We start from the raw sequence: 22,976 nt of genomic DNA, 5'->3' as shown, positions 1-22,976 counted from the left end.
CAAATATCACATTATCACCAATAAAATGGTTTCCTTTGTTTGTTCTCATAATCTTCATGTGTATTTTTATTCTGCATGGATTTTATTTTTTCAAATTGAACAAACAAACCTCGTATAGAAATGAAGAAGACATTACTTTTATTACAAATGGTATTCCATCACAATAAACCATTCAAACATACTCGTAAAATAATATTATATTTCGTCGAATTTCAAAGTTTTTCTTTGATGTTTAACTTTCGGATGCATTCTTCACCACCAAATCGTTAAACTTAGCCTTTGTCCCCTCTGACAAGAGTAATATAAAAATATGAATATATTGATAGTCATAATTAACTGATAACAAAGAAAATTATTTTAATATATTTTTGTATTATTTTTCCACATTAAAAAAAAAGCTACCCATGCCTCGTTTTTTTTGGTATTTTTTGGGGTCGTAACTGCACCGATTTCGTTTTAATTATTATCGGGAGCAGATATACGTACCGTTCAGTATTTTCTCTAAAAAACCAATAAAAGTTTATTACTTGTCGTAAATTAGATTATATCAAGTCAATGAGTTCCAATTCCAATAAGATTGGTTATGTTCTAATTTTGTGTACGTTCTGTCGTTCGTTAGGGTTTGATATAGCGTGCAGAGAATCAATAGTCCACTTTTGTTATTTATCAATCGAGTGTGGTGTGTATCTATTCCAATAGATCACACGATCCAGAAAGTCAACATAGAAAATAAGGAACAGAAATGTATTACAGGGTGTTTTGGTGAAATATATTTTGTGAATTAGAAGAGAAGATACGAACATATTTATGTGTCTCAGAAAGTTATCATTTGAAAGAAGACACTAAGAATGATCAATGCTTTTCACTGTAGTAATATGTTTCTATAAATTTAAAAGTTCAAATCTAACTATTTTCCAAAGTTGTCCATTCTTCACCATTTCTTCCATTTTTTTCGTTTTCGAATTTTATGCAAAAATATGATTTAAATGTAACGGAAGCTATTAAGTCATGGAAAACTTATAATTTAATAAGTTGTTTGTCACTTTCAACTACCAAAAATTCATCAATTATTTAGGTTCGTTAAGTATTGAAGAAATCAACAGTTATTGTTGACATAAATGTATCAATTACCAATAGTCACAATTTATTGATCAATTTCAACAAAAAATTATTATTTCTTATTCCTGATGATAGCAACACACCCTTTAACATTTTATTTGCTTTAAAGCTTTCAATCACCATTATATTGTCGAAATGTCGATACTCAATCAGTTAATAGAGGTAACCTGTATTTGGAGGAGTAATCACTTTTCTTGACAGCCGTTGTGTTTACTCACGCGCGTTTTGTTCCTCTGTTATTATTTGACCAAATAGCCATGGCTGGCAGCAGCGGATAGATAGACAGATAGATACACTTCAATCGTTTTGTACGTATCTATTTATCTGTGTACATGCAGTATCTCTAAAAGAGAGATACTTTTGTTTGCTGACAAGTTTCAGGTTTCATATTTACAATCTTTATAGGTTTGTATTTTTGTCTGTGTTCTATGATGTTCGATTATGTTATTTTCTATCTTTGTACTCTCTGTGATATATCATCTTCTCATCATCATCATCATCAGAATAACTGAGTATTCTATAGATACTTTTTGCTGATGAAACCAACAATAATAAAAATAATTTCACAAAAAAGAAAAAAATGTATCTATGTATCTCTTTATGTGTTTTATTTTGAGTGTTTGCATTGTTGTCAAAAAAATGTTACAATTCTTATCTTTTTTTTTTCTTCTACAGATAGATACTTTTATTTTGTCTTTTGATGTGCACTCAAATGGAGGACACACAAAATAGGTATCTTCTGGAGCAATAGAAGAAATGAATTTCAAGAACTGGATTTGTGCAAAAATATAACTTTTTTTTTTTTGCAGAATGAGTTACACTTATTATAAATCTTTTTTAGTTGTTGTTGTTTTCGTTGGTTCATAACAAAAAATCCATGTCAATGACAATGAGATTGTTGACTAAAAAATAAAAGAATCTAAACAAAAATAGGTTAGATTTTTTCGGTTGAATTGTTTTTGCATGCGGCAGGTAGAATGCATCAACTACTGTTTTTTTTCGTACTTTTTCCCTTTCGGAAGGAGTGAATGAAATTGTAGGTTCAGTTGATTTATATAAGTGCATCTTTTGTGTTAGAAATATTTTACATTTCTTTTTTTTCAGCTTTTATTTCATTCTAGTTGGATTTATTGTTATAAAGGGAGGAGGATGATGGCAACAACAAAAACGTATATATTCTGTCCCTGACTTGTTTTCCAACTTCGACCTAGTTTTTCTTTTTTCTTGTCTTGTTTTTTGTTTGTTGCTGTCTTAAAAATATGGTATAAAGGGTATGCAACTTAAAATTCATACTCTTTGTCAAAACAAAACATAGACACAGAAAATAAGTAATTAAGAAGGACGAACTTTTCCATTTTCAATGTTTTGTTGCAAAAAGTTTTGATACTTCTGTCAAATTTAATTTAGAAGAAAATGGCAGATAAAAGTATAAGAAATCAAAGATGCTATCTTGGAGAGATGCACTTTTAGATACATTTCAAGAAATTGAGCAATGTCATAATTATGGAGGTGACAATACTTATTTAAAATAGTTTTAAAATGGACACATAATATAAACAGAGAAAGATGCATTTTAAATATGAAATTTAAGTGATAAATTATTTACAAGGGAAAAAACTTCCATACTAACTTTTTCAATAATCACGAGTTATTGCTTAGCTTTAAAGAAGTCAAACAAAATTGTCAATCTACATAAATAAGCTTGCTGGGATTTTTATTAATTTTGAACTAAGTGTTTGGTTTTGGTCATGTTCAATTATTCACTTAAGTATTGAAGCTTCCTTAAGGCTTCTAACAAATTTTGTTTCCTTCCATTAAGTTTCGATTAATTTCAAAGACAAGTAAATAGAAAAAAATAAGGCATTTTTGGTCTTTCTCATTCACTTAGTGAACAAAAGCTACAAGCAAAAGAGTACTAAGTCTATGTTTAAAGCTCTTTAAAGGTTATTTTTATAAGATAATGTAAATTCTAAAACGAAAGCACCTAACAATTTCTATGGAGAAACATAGACTGTCAATAATTTACAATTTTTTTTCGAAGTTAGTGTTTAAATTTGTTCAGAAGTTCGATAAAGCTTCTATTAAATCTCTATTATTCTGTCAATTTGTTCACTAATTTAAAAGCTGAGGGCGTTTCGTAGCCCCGACGAGCGGCAATTAGACAGGATCACTTAAAGAAAAAAAGCTCTCAACAAATTGTTAACATGTTTCATTTTTTAAATCAAAAATTTGGATCTTAAGCTGATTAGTCAAAAAAAAAAGAATTCGGTCAAAAAGTCTTGATAGCGCTCTGCTTTCGCCCTAACTGCAGCTCCTTGCCCCTTTCGAAAGAAGTAAGGACCGATGATACATGTGATCTGCGCCAAACATTTAATTTTTATGAATATAATATTGATTGTCTAATGAATTGGAGATTGTCCTTGCTCTTTGTAGGGTAATTTTGCTTACTGACGGTATCGTTTAACCATGAATTAACTTCATCAATATTTACCGTTTAACAAATAAAATGCTCTAAGAACTTTTGGAAATTTGGAAGCTTTGTTCTGACACTATACAGTATATTAAAAGTTGTCAAATACTAGCTATACTGAAAAGGAATTTCAGCACGTAAGACAATAGCTATCGAAACTTCTCATTTATATAAAAAAACACCCTTTATATTACAAACACAATATTTTTCTCAAACAGATTTAGGTAAATTCAGTGTTACCAATTAATAAGATGTTCTTTTATAGAAAATAAAAAAGTTCTTATAATTTTTCCGTTTCTTATTTAGAAGTTTGTTAAGAAGTTGGCTAAAGCTTCCATTAAACAGTTTAAGTTTCTTTATTGTAAAGTTTAACAGAAAACTAAGTATTTAAAAATGACAGCAATATTTGCCAAAGCTAATATACATCAATGTCTGATAGAAAAAATAGTTTCCCAAAGAAGCACATTCTAATAGAAGCTTTATAGAAATCTTACAGAAACTAATAGAAATAATAACGTAATTTAATTCTTGTTTGTGTTGTTTTGTTATAAATTCTTCACTGCAACTGCAATCTCTTAAATCTATTTTTATATTTTCAAAATATTTTCCAATAATTGTCAACAAAGCAAAGTAATAATTATAAAACTATTTTTCTGTCTAAGAGTAGACTCAAACAAAAATTGCCTCTGCTGTACCAAGAGTACCAATCAAGGTTGTTTTTTTTCTTATTTTCGAAAAATAAAATACCAATTTCAATTCTATTTTTAAAATACAAATAACATCACTGAGAATTTTTGCACAGCTTGTGTAGGCGTCCGTCCGTCCGTTGGTCTACGCTGCAGAAGTGGCGTTAAAATTGTTTGAACTTATGTCCTATTGATGTCTTTAATTAAATCCTCGATGCATATGCAACAACGAATGAAAAGTAAAGAACAGAATGGCTTCGAAATATATAATAAACTCATATAAATTAAGACCATCAAGAAAGAAGATTGACAACAAACATGTGAAATATAAATTGAATTTCCGTTCATTTTATTTCTAACTGTATACGTTCTGTCATTTAAATGCAAATTAATTCCATAACCATCATCATTATTGTCATTTTTATCATCATCATCATCGATGACCAGACCATTCAACCATTCAACTTCAAACCTTATGGATAGAGTTTGAAAACCTGGCAAAATACAATTATGACTGGCACTTCCGTTGTCAACTCTTTCTGACAAGAATACATAAAATGGCGTTCTTTATATTCCAAACAAGACCACTGAAAGAAAAACGAATTATGATCATATAAATGCTCGATTAAATGCTGTCAATGTTGCCCCCAAAGCTAAAGAAACAAAAAAAAGAGAACGCTTTATAAACATGTAAATAGTATAGGACTGTTCGTAGTTTGAAAGACTTACTTGACAGTACGTTGCTTGCGTCGTCGTCGTAGCCGTATGTAAATTGAATACTTAATTGCCAAAGTGGCACGTGTGCAACCGAAATAAAAAGTTTCTTTATATTCTTCGAGCTTCGAGCAAAGGTATTTTTTGCGCATGCGTGCGTGCCTTGAGTTTCTTCAACATATCAAACATTCTTAGTCTTTGATTGGAATAGTTGCCTTATAGGTCTTAGGACTACTCCAGCAGCAACTGCCTGCTTCGGGGAACCAAGTGCGTCACGATTCACAAGCTGCAAAGAAGAACGTTTCAAACTTTTAATTCATTGCCCAGCAGGTATTCCCAAGCTCACCTCCAGCTGGAGTATAGAGCCGTCCAATGGTTATGACTCCTCTCGGTCTCGATTAGAATCTGTCCAAGTCCACAACATGTCATATTCACGCTAACTTTATGCGCGGAAGAATTCCCAAGATTTGATCTAGCGGAGAGCCTGGCGAACTATTATAAAAGGCACCCCAATGAAATTACTTACTTTATGCCAAAACTCCCTCTATCCCCACACACACATGTCCATTCAGTCACCGTCGCTTCGCTCGGTCGGTAGATGGCGTGTGATGTTTTATTTGCTCAGGCGTCTTAAAATTGCATTTCCCGTTAATTGATTTGTCAGTTTGGTTCAGAGTTTGCACGTTTATTTTTCCACCATGTCACTTCGGGAGGAATGAGAGGTATAGGTATAGTCTTAATGTTTTCTAGGCATCCACAAGATGGAGTTAGTGACTTACGAAACACGCGTTTTCATATGCAGATTGTAATTAAAACCAAATGTAGATTCTGGCCATATGATGACTCCTCCAGCTCTCGAGGAGCAATAATCGCATATGAGAGAGTTTGTGTTGTGTACTCCATCATCGAGATAATTACATGCCTTTCGAATTATATATACATATTTTTAACTTGGCGCTTTCGAAGATTCTTTTTGTATCTTATTTTTTTTTGTTTTATAGAAAAGATACAGATACGAATGTTACGATGTTGATGTTGACTTCGAAGAAGCAATGAAACGTGAAGAGAGATGTCTCATTTGGATTTAGTAGTTTTATTTTATAACTTTTGAAAAAAAAAAACATATTTTATCATTTTGTTGATCGCATTTTAATTGGACGTTGATATGTGGTTGAGAGCTGAATAAAATTCATCTTATGTATTTTTTCGTTTGGTTTGATAAATTTTATTTCGATTGCTTGGAGATGATAAGTTTGTGTTTATTTATGTTTTTATTTTTTGAAATATTAATTGGGGCCAAGAGCCATTAAAATGTAATGCGCGGAAAATCTTTTCGCGCGGGGGAGTTTTATAATATTCAGGTTGATTTTGTTCGTATACAAAGCAGTGGCGGTGCGGTGGTGTTGATGGGTGAGAAGGGAGCGACAGCGGTGAAGCTGGTATAAAATTCAGTGTAATTTACTTCGAGCGGAAATAGCAACAGAGTCGGGGGAAGATTACTTCTTTTTGTTTCTTCGTTTTGTATTTTTTCTTCATCTTTTTTGTTTTTGTGATTCAAGTGTGCCCCTCAGCAATTTTGTACTTTTGTTTTGTTTGAACTTTTTTCTTTATGTCTTTACATTTTTTAATATGATAGAAGGCTATTTTCTGGAGTCTTTTAAAAAGATATTAGGAGTGTGGGAATAAACAAATAATTTAATTGTTGTTTGTAAGTGTTTCTCTTTTTTTTTGTTGGTTGTTCATAAGGAAAAGTTATTTGGTCGAGTGGGTTTTTTGGCAACAAAAAAAAAATTCTTAAATAAAATGTTTTTTAATTATTTTTGTCTGAGACACACATAATTGGTGTGTTAGTTTTTTTTTTCTTCTTCTCATTTTAGTTGTTCAATTACTTTTTAAAAAGTTTGAAACAATAATTAAGATGTTTATTTGGGTTTTTTAAAATGAGAGTCAAATTGACTCACACCTATTTCTGGTGTTTGTTCTTAACTTTTAATACTCCCGAGGTACCATGTTTGGTGGTGTGAGACAAGTAAAAAAAGTTTCTTAAGGAAACAGCTCAGATTCCATTTTAAGAAGTCAGAAAAATAGATTAACTTTTTTACAAAAGCCATTTTCTTTTTTAAATGATTTTATCAAAATCTCAAACCTTTTCCTATTATTTTGTTTAGATTCTTATGTTTTGTATAAAATTTAAGACGAAATCAATTATTTCATCGTAAAAAGAAAAAAATATAATTAAAAACTTGACCAAAAGGCCGAATAAGAAATCTTGATAAGGATCCTTTGATTGAACTTAATTTTCTATTTCTCGTATGTCCTTCTCTCTTCTTCGTGTTTTTGATCTTATTAAATTTTCCAAATAAGTCGTTCAATAAAGATATGAAAATACTTTCAAAACCACCAGCTGACACCTTTTGTTAATTTGAGGGCATTTATCTTTAAGATCCTTTTTAATAGTAAAATTTATTTTTGTTTTGTTATTTTCTTTTCTCTGTAATTTTTTCGTTGTGTCCTCCAAAGGATATCCTTTCGATTAATTTTGTTAAGACGAAAGTATATGAGTTTTGTGTTATTTTGAATGTTTTATCCTTGATATTGTACAAGTTGTTGAAAGATAGAGATACTTTTTTATAAAAGAACCTAAAGAGACCAAGAGAAAAAGAAGAAAATATTATCCTTTGAAGTTTTTTTTGAGTTAATTAAGTTTCTTATACTTATTGTTTTGTTTTCTCTTTATAACGTTTAAAGTTTTAAAAGGTAGGCACTTATGTACTTCCATTTTTTAATTTAACTTATTCATCTTCTTTTGTATATACAATAACAACAGTCCCTAGGTTTGTAAGTGGTGCATACACAAAAAATAAAACTATGAAGGACATTTCTCAAGGATTTAATAAAATTTACATATCTCTAGCCTTGTTGTACTCCTAGATACATATTAACATACCACAAAACTGATAAAATTTTAGCAAATTATTATGTTGTGCTTTGTCTGTGTGGTGGCGGAGAGGATTTAATAGTAAAATTTACTGCCTCCACCCCATCAGGACATCCTTATCTTTTATAGAACAAAATAAGCAAATGCAAATTCCCAACCGAATGCGTTACAAATGCGATCTTAATCCCCCCAATTTAAATCGGATTCCATAATAATTTAAATAAATGCACACTCCGGTATAGGTACAAACATGGAGACAGACATTTGATTGCGGTATTCCTGTCTCTATACGAGGGATTTGCGACTTATTGTACATCTATTTTGTCATCTGAAGGTAAACGGCACAGTAGCTACTCGTATAAGAGGGGGAATTTCTAATTTTCATCCTGTCAAAAGCTCATCCTTTCTTTGAAACCCTTTTTGTGTGTTGTCTCTTCTTATGACGATGACAATATGCATAAGACACTCGATTTGTTTTTTTATGAAAATTCTGTGTATGAATGAAAACTTCTTACCCATATTATACCTTTTTTCTTGATAGTCCTGATTTTCAACGCTTTTCGTGACAAAACAGAATTATATCGACCGTCGGCGCATGGCGGCATCGGCAGTGTGCATAAACAAAATTCCCGAGCCAACATCCTGTTCAACCCTCTTTATTTTTAATACCTCTATATTCGCCCTCCCTATTTTTAAAACGAGTTGGTCTTATAGCTATTTAAAATTAAAAGAAAACAATACTGGGATTTAATAAAACCAGATCCAGATCCTCAAAAGCCCGATTCCCATGTTGTCCTTGAAAATGGAATATAATGAAAATGAAAAAAAGAAAGGGAATTTACATTAATTTCCAACAAATTAAAGATTGTCAATCTACGCTCTATTTAAGCCGATTAGTCCTTTCCCAGACTGCGTTTCAAAATTGATTATTTTTTTGTTTTCTTAAATGGCGCCCGGGTGTTTGCAAAACAAAAACACAGACTATAACGCGCTTTGCGATAAACAAAGCGAGTAACAAAAATGACCCTGCTTTTTTTTGTTGGATTGATATTTATTTTTGTCTATCAAGTTATCAAGATTGTCTGACATTGTTCGAAACATAGTTCAGCCTCCAGTAGCAGAAAAACCAACAACAAAAATATGAAGAAAAACACCCCTTTTCGAGTATGAAATAAATCCTTTTTGGTCATACGTATGAATCGACATCATGCAGAGGTAATTTTAAGTTCAATATCAGAACAGAAGTCAACTGCTTGCACGAGTCAGTTATTTGGATATCATCTGTCTTTCATTGTGTCTCTAGGTACGACTTTGGTGCTTATTTTTGATTTGATAGAAAAGGTAACTTTTTTATCTGAAAATATGCACACGTTTCCCAAAAAAGACAACACATTATAAATAATAATTACATGATTCGTATCGTTTTTGTCACAGAAACCATTGCAACTGATAAGGGATTTGGTCATACATAGATTAAGGCGTCAAGCTTCAGGGGGCGCCAAATGGAATTTATTAAATTATGTGTAAAATATTTCAACTACGTAAAGTTTCTTCGTTGAAAGAGGGTTCCATGCCAACTTTTATGAAAAAAGGACCTTTTTACCACATAAAGAAGCCTTAATTGCTCGTAGGGCACGATGGAACACAAATGCACCACTGTCACACATTGCGTTAAAAAACCATACACGTTTTGTGTCATATTTACATGACTATATGTTCATGACTTCAGCCAGGGAGATTTGACGATATGAGTATAAATCGAAGCCGATGCGCCAGCTTTATTGTTAACAGAAAAAAGTAGAAGAAGAAGAAAATCATAAAACATTTATGACCGAATATGACAAAAGAAAATTATGGAAAAATCCATCGATAAAAAAGAAAATAACAAGAAAATCGAGGAGAAAATATTTAAAAAAAAATAACAAAACAAAAATTGTAAACGGCCAAATAAACGGCTTCCGTTCGTCGAGGCTCATACGAACACACGTTTTGACCGTCGCTCGTCTTCTAAACCTTGTTTTCTTCGTTGTAGTTGTTGTTGCCACATTATGTATCTTAAATCTAATAAGAGAGTATCTTTTGAATAATTTTTGATTCGTGTTGAATTTATTTTGTTTTTCTTAGTTTCCTTTTGGGTGCACTCCTTTTTTAGCTTGGCTTGGGAGTATAGGATATTATGATGATAACACCAAAAAGGTCGATTATAGATACGTTTTTATTTTTTTTTGTTGGTTGCTCAAAGATATTATGCTGGTCTTGATACAAAAAGTTGATTTAAAATTCAGTTAGCGCGCAACAACTGACTCGTTTTGTGTTTTTCTGTTGTTTTTTTTTTTTTTACTCGAAACAAGCTCCTAGAAAAACATTTTGTATTGGGATCATATTAAAGGGTTAACTATATAAAGTGAATTTTAAAGAGAAAAGATATAAACAAATATTAAAAACCAATAAATAAATCAATAAAATTGTAAATGTTGAAATTAAACAATCATTCCAATGCCATTGGATATTTATTTAATGATTTATTCAATATTCAGAGGAAACAATATATGCATGTTTTTATTTACTTAGTTGTTATTATTTGTAAAATAAAATGAAACTTTAAAATATTCTGTACACTAACACAAAATACCACCACAACCATAGTAACTGTGAAAAATTTGAAGTATCATTAAAAAAATGAGTAAAATTACATAAAACATGAAGTACCATAGGGTTGAATATTTGGTCCAGTACTTTTTTGAATATTTTCATTTGCTGCTATTCAATAGAATACTTAAAAAGTGTATGTTAATGCGGTCATATTCTTATCGCCATATTTAAAAGAACAGTTTAAAAACTAAATGTCAGCATTTTGAAGATATACGTAAGCCTTACTTCAAAAAATTAAATCAACATTTTTAACTATAAAAACTTATTTCTCATCCCAAACCACACTTCCTTTATTATTGAAATATTCAAATTAGTACCATAAGAATGGCTTTAACTTAGACATCACTATTCTATATAATTAAAGTTGACAGATATAATTAATAAATCAATGAATTTATTATCCAATTAGTGGTTGTTTTTTGGCAACAATTCTATTTAATAATTCATAAATGATGAAAAAACATCTAAATTAAAAAACACTCAATAAATCTAACGAAAATGTTGTAATCCATAATGATTTATGACAGATTTGGCAAAATAAATTAAAACCACATATGTTTTGGAAAAAACATATTTTTGAGGAAGTAGATTTTGAAGTATTAAAATTTTGTTTAGCTAAGATTTGGCTGAACTTTTAAAATTATCAAATGATAATATGACCGGTAATTTCTCTCCATTTTTCATATTCTAATTTCTCCTTGTCTTTTTGAAATTAAATGTTTTATAGCAGCAAGCAAATTAAAAAGTGGTGGCCCTAAGGAACAGCCTTGTCATAAATCGTTGTTTTTTTCAAATGAAATGAGAGAAATTTATGTAAATCACTTAAATCAGCGAGTGATTTTAAATGATATAAGCAAAATCTTAATGCATTCAAAAATCAAAAAGTAGTGGCCTAAAAATGCAACCTTGTCATGAACCGACTTAAAATCCGATCTGCTTTTCTTCAAATAACATGGAAATTATGTATTATTATAAGAACAAAAACTGAATGCGTTGATAATTACAAAAGTAGTGGTCTTAAAGAGCAACCTTGTCAGTTACCACTTTAAACTGTTTTTTTTTTTTTTAATGAAAGGGAAGAAATTTATGATATTTATCTACAGTAGCTAATTTTAAAAAGAAACATAAGTGTCAAATATTGAATATGAGCAAATTTTGAAAGCATTACAAAAACTCTTCCCATGAATAAAGACTGCCGAACAAAGGTCTACATTAAATTTTTGTTTAAACTTACCTTCCTACATAATTCAATTTAAATACAAAATTATGTCAAACTTCTTCACTTTTAACTGGGTCAGGGATATTCTACTATTATATGAGTTGTGTACGGAGGATGTATGTACATGTATAATGTAGAGTTATAAAGCACTGTTATGTATACATAAATTTAATTCATTTTTATGAATTGCTTTCGAAACAATGCAACCCCATGCGCTCTGAAACACACAAAAGTACTATATATACATGACACACAATAGATGTGTGTCCAACCATCAGAGAGTCACCTCTTAACCTCTATATATAGTTGAAATATATATACATAGCTAGATCTACCTACCGCACCCGAAATTAAAATTATGTACGTATCTTTTAGATTGTTGGATGGTTTGAAAAGATTTCTGAATAATTCACACACCAAAATTTTATCTCAAATTTCCGTTTGCATGTACCTATAACTCGTATCTATGGATATGTGGTGGCATGCATTGATTAAGAGGATAATTTTTCACTTTCCTCGGTTTCTTCAGTGGCTTGGTTATTGTGCTTCTGTTCAACTATCCATTCAAAGTCATTCAGGGTGCAGGATGAACAAAAAAATAAATTAAAGAAAAAACCTATTCAAAGTTGCAGTAGCAACAAAACCCTACCTTTGCCTCTACCTATAGTTTCGGCAACGGTTTTTACGATTTTAATAATATTTCCCTTGAGAGAGTGAAAAGAAAATCCCATTCAGGTGAGCATATAATCATAACAACGTCACCATTGCCTTCACCGCTCCGTCGTCGTCGGTCTGTCTCTCGGCAACAAAAATTCATTGAAAAGGATTTTTGTTTCCTTTCATTTGGACTTTTCGTGAAGGTAGGTAGCTATGCAGAGTACAAATATATGGATGTCATTTTTGGACCTCCTTGAAGTAATATCATATAGAAAAACCTGGAAGGCTTACCAACTTATATTGCGGTGGAAATTCCAGAATAGATACACAGACGAAAAAATATCACCATTACTCTTACTCAACTCTTAGATAGAAAAAAAAGGAAATAAAATAAATGTCTGTCCTTGCATTTCCATTTATGAATTGCCATTCTGTTAGAGTGCGTCCTTTTTTGTATACAAGTATCTATATATGTATCTATGCATTATTCCCAATGCCTTCTCTCTTCCTTTCGACCATCCAGAAAGGACAATTAAATGCATTAATGTGACTCTTAGACTTGAATGGGCTACTACTATAATAGATGTCTCTTTCCATAGTTTATTGCTTTTTTCCCTATTCATTGAGGATTCTAGTTCTTTTTTTTTCTATCTGTATCTTTTTGTTCTTGTCATTCTTGAATCTTAACTCAAACTCATTGCTTTTGACTAGTGACCTCCTCCGTTTGCTTTTGTCCAGATTTTAAAATTTTTCTTAATGTCCTTTTTTAACACATCTACTGTAAGGATAGTGAAATATGTGTGTCTTTTGAAAAAATTCAATTGAGCAGAAAATAATTCTATTTCTTCAGAGTGAAATTGATGTGCAATTACATGGAGCAAGCTATATTCTTTGTGAAAGATATTTTATCTTTTTTTCTTATTATTCATTTTTCTTTCATCCTTTAACTTTTTCTTTTTGACAAAAGATAGATGTGCAAAATTTTTAAATACAAGCATTAAATGAGATTTCCCATGAAATGTTTGTCCCATTCAAAAATTTGGTGTAAGTATCTTAGAGATACACAATCGAATCTTTCCCAAAAAAAAAATAAAATAAAGATGCAAAAGTATATTATTGCATTTCATATACACAGGTGCAAAAGATACCAAATAAAATTGAGAAAAAAAACGATTCTCAAATAAATTAATCAAGAAACTGGTTTTGGGATAAAAATGAGAAGAGAAAAGAAAGAAGATGAAGAAAAAAAAAAAAAATTGGTGGTCTTCTGAGGAGAGATAAATAATTGTATGTTTGGTTGCATTGATGCGTATAAAAACATCACCAGCAGTATGTAGATACATGAAATCAATTCAAAGAGTATAAAACATACAACAATAACAACAACAACAACAATGCATTTATATGGATGGGATGATGGAGGATATTATATTGGCTTGAGATAGATTGCTGCTGGGTTAAACAAGAATAAAGACCCAGAGAATAAAATGATAATAATAAAATTATTTTTATGTAGTAGCCCCCACATCACCATCACAACTTTGTATTTTGTTTTATATTCGTATTATTTTTTTAACTTTCTGATATCGGCTTGATAGTCTGAGAAGGAGTGTTGACTGTTGAGAATTTTGATTTTTTCACACCTTTGGGTATGATTATAAATGTTAAAGATTCAATTTATATGATATCTTCTCTCCTCTCCTTCCATAGAATTACAATCACCAAAACTAAGAGGAACATGAACTTATATTCACTTTTTTCAAAATATAATTTTCAGAATTCTGAAAATTTTTATCAAGTCTTGAATTATCAATATTTCAGTACTTGTCCATCTTTTGTTTCCCTTTTTTAAAAAAAAGTGACAATTTTCTATTCATGAATATCAGGCTGCCAATTTTTCCTGTATATATACCGTAGTTTTCGTCTATTCAAGAAACTAAAAAAAAGGTTACTTGGGCGTATACGTACTTTTTTCATTTAATTTTCTTACTTGATTTCTTCTTTCTTAATTTTTGATTGTTCGCATACTTTGAATCAATCCATTAAAATATAATAATCAAAAAAGGTTTAAGGCTGTCTTTAGACACAAATGGGCTCATATTCTCAGAAGGAAGCTAATACAAATGGTCACTAGGGCGAATACGTACTTTTTTTCTTTAAATTTTTCTTACTTGATTTTTTTCTTTATTTTTGATTGTTTTTGAATACTTTGACTAGAGTCAGTAGAAACTGTAGCTAAAAGAAAGTTTAAAGCTGTCTTTTGACACAAATGTGCTCATATTCTCTAGAAGATAATAAAAATGGGCCACTCGGGCGTATACGTACTTTTTTCGTTTAATTTTCTTACTTGATTTCTTTCTTCATTTTTTATTGTTCGCATACTTTGGAAGGAGTCAATTGAAACATAATAATAAATTAATTAAATTTAAATTCGAACACGAAAAGTTGTTCATTTTTGGGTAAAATTTTTTTTTTTTTAAATATTGGAGACATCCACTTTTGTAAGTAACTTTCCAGTGTCACCATAAATATTGAACCTTTTTTAAAATAGAATGGAAACTTTTGATCTCGAACTATGTCCGATTTTCTTTATTTTCTTTTTTTTCTTGTCTTGTAATGTTTGTTGGGGCTTTCGATTGGTGATTTAATTTTATGAGAAGTTTATTTTATTCCCCAATATAAAAAAGGGTATAACTATATAAACAGAGTATAAAAAAGATGGTCCAAACTGAACGGTGTAGATCCAACGGACGGACGACGGCTGGCAGCGAAAGACCAACAACGCACGGGTTTTCGAATGCAGAGCACAAGGCAAAACCAATAATTCCAATCAATATAATACAAGACCGACAAGCAAGCATCATCGCAGAGTCTACCTATCTATCCATATGGAAGTATTATATCTGAGAATTTATTTATGTACAATCGTTACTCTTGACCACTTTAATTGATTGGAATTGAAGGAATTTAAAGTCTTTTGCTAACTAGTTAAGTCTGATTCATTGGGTTATGTTCGATGGAGTTAAATTAAATACAAAGCAAATTAATAGGTATTTATATTCCAATTTATGTGTAAAGAAAAACAAAAAGAAAGAAAACATGAGGGCTTGAACTTTGACCTCAAACTGTGCACAAAGAAAAAAAAATCATAGAATAGTTATTTAAATATATTTGATTGATGAATATAATTCTTCTTTATTTTAAAAACGGATTCTAAGGCTATAATTTAGGTAAATTCTTCTTTTTAGAATTTGATTTATTATAAATTGAACTTCCGTTAAAAAATTTAATAGTTCTCTCTTAATGATTGAACTCTATTTAATTGAAGTTTATGGCCTTGTGGTATTCAGAGCTTATTTCTTCCTTGTTTTATAAGAAATCAAAGAAACACTTACAAAAAAAAAAAAAATTACCCAAAGTTCCCAAGTTATCTACATCAAGTCAAAAGTTCAATCAAATTCACAGCTATAAAGTGTTAAAAAATAGTCCTCCTCCGACACAAAAAAAAAACAAAAAGGATTGACTTGGGTGTGAAAAGACAATCTGGTTATTTATGGCACATATTTAACTCTATAGAGAATCCAATAAACACACAAAATGCGATGCCAGAAACTAATAGCTTTTTTCCGTACTATAGTCTCCAATTTTCGACCTCTCAACAAGCGTTTTCAACATAGAATATTCATCCCAAAAGATTTAGGTTTCTTTTTTTTGGTGTTTGTCTTCGCGTTCGTTGGGGAGGTTGGTTGGTTTTTTGTTGTTGTTTTTAGATTATCACATGGTTTTGTTTGCTTTTACACCATCAGATTGTCTCAAATGAAACATAAATTTCGACTTAATCTCCAAAAGACACTTAATTCTAAGAAGTGTCCTTGGCATCACGAACAAGAACAATACCACACATAGATATCTAATACATTATTCTATGTATATACATACTCTTGTATATATGTAACCATTCCCATCAGTGACACAAATAAATCAGCGAAGGAAAAGCTTTTTACTCGCTTGGTCTCTTGTTGATTTGGGAATTCCTCATGCGACAGGCAATTTATCGAATTAGGAACAACAACAAAAACAACACAAAAAAAGTAATAATATACAAAATTTCAATCTATGGTTATGGTTATGTGCTAAAAGTGTGTGTTTTTTTTAGTCTTCCCTCTTTAACACATCCTACGCTATACATAACTACCTATTTATTCATCACCCCCGCAGAAAATAGCTTTGACTTAAAATAAATAAAAAGATACAAAAATGTATCAACGCACATCTCAAAAATTATTTTTTATGGTTTTTTTATTCCATTGTACCAATATAGCTAAAGGCCCTAAAACTGATGGGTTGAGATGTGTGAGCTCATTTATTCGTTTTTTGTTGAGATTTTGGGATTTTAGTCGGTTGATTTATGACAAGCGTTTTGTATGGCGATACATATCAATTTGTTGTTGCTTGTTGCACTGTAATAATAAAAACTAATTAGTTAAATAAATAATGGATCATCGATGGATTTAGGTTTAATTTTCCTTTTTAATTTCTTAAGGGAAAACCTTTAAAATAAACACACACAACATTTTTCTATAAAGAAAAAGAAAATCAAAAACACTCTCTGTGCCGCACCATACCTCTCTCTGATAGCGAATACTCGATGTATTTCAAAGATACATTATTACGTATTAAAATTTGATGGCGCGGAAAATTTGATTCTATGGATGGAAAGAAGCGATGGTGATGTTGATATGAAATTCAGGTTTATGTGAAAGACTTCATAAAAAATATATCTTCTGCTAAATATGAACAAGCTTAAGCTTACTCTCAAAATGTGTGAGATAAATAGATGCGATTTTGTTCTTTATAGATACTTCTTCTTCTGTGCCATCATTCGTGTATATTTAAGTCAAATAAGTCGATTATTATCTCTTCATTTAGATCGAATTATATATTCAAGAGTATAATTTTTGATGCCTCTAAAAAACAAACATCAAAATTAACTCACATCACATCAAAATTTATATCTCATAACAAAAAGATAAAAGATATAGATACAAATTAATATAATATCTTTTATTGGATTCATAATAATTATGAAAATTCTCACACTCTTAATGATCTTTTGTTTTATAATTGTTTGTTTTTTTTTTTCTGTTTTAAATTTTATTGTTTAAATGAAAAGCACATTTAGGGTCATATTTTATACTCATAAATTTGTTCTTTTTAATTAACTTTAAAAAAAAATAATAAAGAATAAAATATAAGAAGCTTAATGAATACAATTTGTCATGCGAAGTCATAATGATTTATTTTATGTGGGTCAGAAAATATATTTAAGTTGAAAAAAAATGAAGAAAATTGAAATACAAAAAGGAAATTAAGATAAACCAGCAAGAGAGGTGTAATGTGTCAAGTTTTTGGGTGAAAATTTTATAAATTACAAAGCTTCGAAGTTGAACAGGTCAGAGTTCTTTTGATGATAAATTTATTTAAGGAAAGAATTTCGCAAACTGGACTTTAGTAATGGGTAATTAAAACATTAAGTTTGAAATTTAAATCGTTTTGGACTTGTTATAAACTTTAAGTAATTGAATTACGAAAAGTCACAAGAAAAATTGGACTAATAAAATTCATCCATAAAAAGTTTTAATTCAAATATTTTAAAGGATATTTGGTACACTTAATTTACATTTTTTTAGGTAGTCAAAACTTTTTTGAAAGCCACATCAAACAAAATATTTCAATTCAGCTTTCATAAAATATTTTTAAAAAATTGTTTAGGCATTTTCGCCTTCATCATGAACTTTATAATTTAATAAGAAATTCGTGAGGTATAAAAAATTAAAACATCTGTCTACACTCTTGGAACTGTTCTGCCCCTAAAAATTGTTAACGCATAATAGGAAGTTTTTGGAATCGGTCCGATTTGTGGAATTGAATGTTTTCATATCTAGATTTTTTAAATTCCCTAGAATATAGACCAACGATTTTAAGAGAGATAACTGAGCGTCCATATCTTAGGACCCAGTAGAGATATCGTCTTCTAATTAATTTTGTTCAACTGGTAATAACATCAAAATATGCTAAAATCATTTTCAAAAAATTAAGTGGGTTGTTGTTGTTTACTTGAGCAATTTGAAAAAAGTGAAAATTTTTGGTAACAAAATATCTCACGAACCAATTACGCTATCGACTTCGTTTAAATGTTTTATTATGTAATGCGACGTGATACAAAATTATTATAATATTTAATCAAATTCAATTGACGGTTTTTCACAAATAAAAAAAAAACCGAACAGATGGTTTTTATATCAAATATCTTACGAAAAAAGAAGCTGGGATGCGACCCACACTGATAACTTCAAATCCCGTCTGTCCATTTTATTTTTTATGAAAAAACGGACTGTTGGATTTTTATATAAAAATTACTGAATAGCGAAAACAATATTTTAATTTTTGAAAAGCTATTTGAGTCGAACGTAAATTTTTACCAAGTTTTAGTATTGTTTTTTTTTAGAGCTTTATTTTTTGTAAAAAAAACTGTCAATCCGATTTTATTCATAGTTTTATCAAATATTGAAAACAATATTTCTTATAAGATAAAATTAGTTTGAAGCCAATATTTCAAATTTTTTAAAAGATATTTGAGTCGAAATTAAATTTTTACCAACTTTTATAAATTTTTTTTATGTTTATATTTTTTGTAAAAAAAATGTCAATTTGATTTTTCTCAAAATTTTACAGAATATTTTTTGAAAGATAAAAGTAAATTAAAGCCAATATCTCAAAGTGTTGAAAAGATATTTTAGTCGAAAATCAATTTTACCAGCTTTTATTAATTTTGTTTAGGTTTTTATTTTTTGTAAAAAAAAATGTCAATTCTATTTTTCTCAACATTTATCAGAATGTTGAAAACAATATTTCTTATAAAATAAAATAAAATTAAAGCCTAAATTTCAAGTTTTTGAAAAGATATTTGAATTGATATTCAATTTTTACCAAACTTGAGTCTTGTTTTTTTAGATTTTTATTTTTAATAAAAAAACTGTCAATTCGATTTTTCTCAAAATGTTATCACATGTCAAAAACATTATTCTCCGTTCCACAAAACTGTTTTAAAGATGTAATCATATTTTATTCGTACAATATTGAAGGTGACAAATTTTTGATTTATAAAAAAAAACCGTTAAATGGATTTTTTTCAAAAAATGTACTTCTTTGATATCACTCGACAACTTTTTTTACAAAATGCAAAACCTACAAAAACAAATAAATAGTTTTCGACTTAAATATTAAGAAAACAAAAAAAAAATATTGACTTAAAATGTTTGTATCTCACACAAAATATTGTTATAAACATTTTGTAAAATTATTAGAAAAATTGGCAGACGGCCTTTTTTTAATTTTTTTCTGAAAATAATTTTTTTTTAAGTTTCTTTATGTTTAAATCTTATTTTACTATAGACATTGATTTTTTTTTAAAATCCTCTATTTTTATTTTCTTGTTATAATTTGTAAAACAAAATTTATTTGGAGCCCATCTCTCAGCGGGTTTTTGAGATATGGCTGACAAGGTCCCGAAAGTATGGACACTACAATAAATTCTTTTTCGAAGTTAAAAATGATTTTTAGAATTTCACACTATTATGAATTTTGGAAATTATAATTTTGATTGCATAAATATTCAAAATTATTTGACAAATATTCAAGCTTTTTAAATATTTTTGTTTTGGACTTTGATTTAAGAAATTGTATTAAACTTAACTTTGAGAAAAAAAACCCTTAGAACTTTTTTAAATAAACTAAGATACTGTGTTTTTTAAATTGTTTTATTGATTTATTTTTAATATTGGGTACCTATTATTTTATTTTTCAAAATACAGCATTCTTAGATTTTTTTTAAATAAATATTTCTTCTTTTTTATTGCAGTTTGTTCAAGATTGGCATCACTGTATGGATTTCGATGATTGCAAAAGTGTAAGTTTTACTCAATAATTTCTCAAATCAAATTTATTTAAAAATATTATTTCCGTTTCTATACATATTACTGCATGTAACACACATATATGTACATATATGATAGCTGCTCTCTATCCCCCCTAATATAATCTCTATATATACTCGTATCTATATCCAACAAACCAAACTTATAAGCTCCCCTTTTGTGTATCTTATTTAATAAATTGTATCTTTTTGCTTTTTACTTCATTTATAAATATATCTGTTTATTATAAAACAAAGAAAATAAAAAAACATATTTCTTATAATACTCCTCCCTAATTCTTCTTTATTTTCTTTTTCCTTTTTTGAATGAATGAATGATGAATGTGCAACAAAAACGCACAATAGGTATTTTACTAAATGAAAGAAAATACATATAATAACATCTTTCGCACGCATTGGTTAGTTGCAAATACCCCCAGCATAGCATCCCATAAAAATAAAAGTCCTACAACTCATACATACAAATATACATATAGAATATAGAATAGTCCCTCTGTGGAAGGTAATATAAGAATAAAGGGTGTGCATTTTATTTGCTCCGTTTGTGTCTCTCGTGATGTGTCCGTGTGTGACTCCCCTCTTGTCATGCACTTAATTAATTCTTCCGCAAAACACAAGAGAAGCATGCTTAAGATCCATTTTAGTTTGACATAATACCTTCATGGTTTTTTTTCTCTTGTATATATTTTTTTTTTGAAAAAAGGGGACTTAACTGACATAACGACGGACGGACAAAACGAACGAACGCTCTTCAAAGTCCGTCCATCCATCCATCCATCCGTCGTCGTCCATCTATCCAATACACAACACACATCCATCCGTCCATTTCCGTATATATGAGGAGAAAAGAGATTTTCTGAAGGGTTTCTTCATTAAAGTCAATAAAAGCAAATAGAAAATAAAAAAATATTATGTTGACAAAGAAAACATAACCAAAAGGGGTTGACACACAAGAACACACCTCAAATCGAATATTATTAGGGACATACAAATATAGCATACAAAAAAACATGTATGATGGCAACGTCATCATTGTCATCGGTCCTCGCGAAAGTACGGGTATCCATTACAAAAACATTCTTTGCAGTATGGACGGGACGGACATGAACTTAACGTAGCGTACGTTGGATGGACGGACTTGAGGATAGTGGTCACATATACAAAAAAAAAAAAACATCATAAGTGGGGATCTGAGCTGCTGCTGCTGTTGGACTTGATGCAATGGAAACATGGCCGGTCACATGGAGTACGTACTCACACAGTGTTTAGTGTCCAGCCCACTTGAGATTCCACTTCTTTTTTTCAACGTACTCTCTCCTGAAAAAATAAAACAAAGAACATACAATATATGACAGGGCTCATTGTAAATGACGTTACTTTGATCATTCATTTGGATAATTTCATTTTGTTTTTTCAAGAATGACGGTATAGTCAGAATACAGTACAGAAAGAGGTTCCTTCAACTTGAACACACCACAATCATCATATTAAGTGTATAGTTAGTTGTGTGTCCTGTTATATTTCTCTCCTCTTTTTTGTTTTTTTTTTTCAACCCTTGTCATTGTAAAGTACGGTACATACCTAATAATAAGGATAAGGAATGTAAACTCTGCTATACCGCATATCTACATAACAAATAGTACACGAGTACATTTATTTCAAAACCCTTTTTTTGTGTGTTGGGTTTGCTTTTATTATGACCTACAAGGACCTCTCTCTCTCTACTTTTATCCTTGGTTTAAGTACAAGTTTATGTGGCGGTTAAATTCCTATGAATCCTTTGTACTGGTTTTACCAGTTTTATATCTTCTTTTTTTTTGTTTTGTTTTTTAAATTAAGGTAAACGGATGTTATTTGGACTATCTATGATTTGAATTGCCTTAAAAATTTCAAAATTTCAGGTCACTGTGTTTTTCTGACAGATTGTATTATTAACACACATGTTTACAGCTTAAAACAAAACATCCACCAAGGGTCGATTCTGATTCTAAAATGACCTGGATTTAAAATTTCATTTCGTTTGTTTTTGATGAAATAAGTTTTAATGGGGTAAGGAATAAAATGAGACTTATGACACCGTTAGTTTTTCGTAAGAGACGTTTTCATTAATTACAGAAACAAACGCGAACTTTTTCAACTTATTTTTTAAAACTAAAAGAAAGAACAATTGAAATTGCTTAGCGTCGCGAAAAACTTTATTAAATTTCTCCATTACAGAAAGTTACAATTTCCGACTGATAACTGATAAATGGTGAAGAATAAAATTTAACAATCGGGTTGCTAAGAATTTTGATAGTAAGAAATGATATAGACTTTTTTTAATAACAAGACATTTCAATATTTATCATACATCAATTGATAGTTGACACTCACAGATACTGTATTTTTGTGTACCAAACACCCATCCAACAATCCAGGAACCATCAATTGAAAGTTGACATTCTTAGTGACTGTATTTTCGAATACCAAGAAATTTAATTTAGATTTTATTAACCATCAATTGATAAACCTTATTTTTCTAATGC

The 22,976-nt window shown here is 29.8% G+C and overlaps 1 protein-coding gene across 2 annotated transcripts in view; it reads left to right on the top strand.

Annotated features, from left to right (window-relative positions):
• Nucleotides 1–22,976, top strand: part of LOC129947306 (transmembrane protein fend-like) — a 48,619-nt gene that overhangs the window by 5,173 nt on the left and 20,470 nt on the right. For both annotated transcript variants that reach the window (XM_056057823.1, XM_056057822.1), the window contains exon 2: nt 20,377–20,424. In XM_056057823.1, coding sequence (XP_055913798.1) covers nt 20,377–20,424 — 48 coding nt within the window. The remainder of the gene's footprint in view (nt 1–20,376; nt 20,425–22,976) is intronic.

The sequence above is a fragment of the Eupeodes corollae genome, chromosome 2, assembly GCF_945859685.1.
Source record: "Eupeodes corollae chromosome 2, idEupCoro1.1, whole genome shotgun sequence".
Classification (NCBI taxonomy): Eukaryota; Metazoa; Arthropoda; class Insecta; order Diptera; family Syrphidae; genus Eupeodes; species Eupeodes corollae.
Note: the sequence above shows the minus strand (reverse complement) of the source record. Positions and strands in the feature narration are given on the sequence as shown.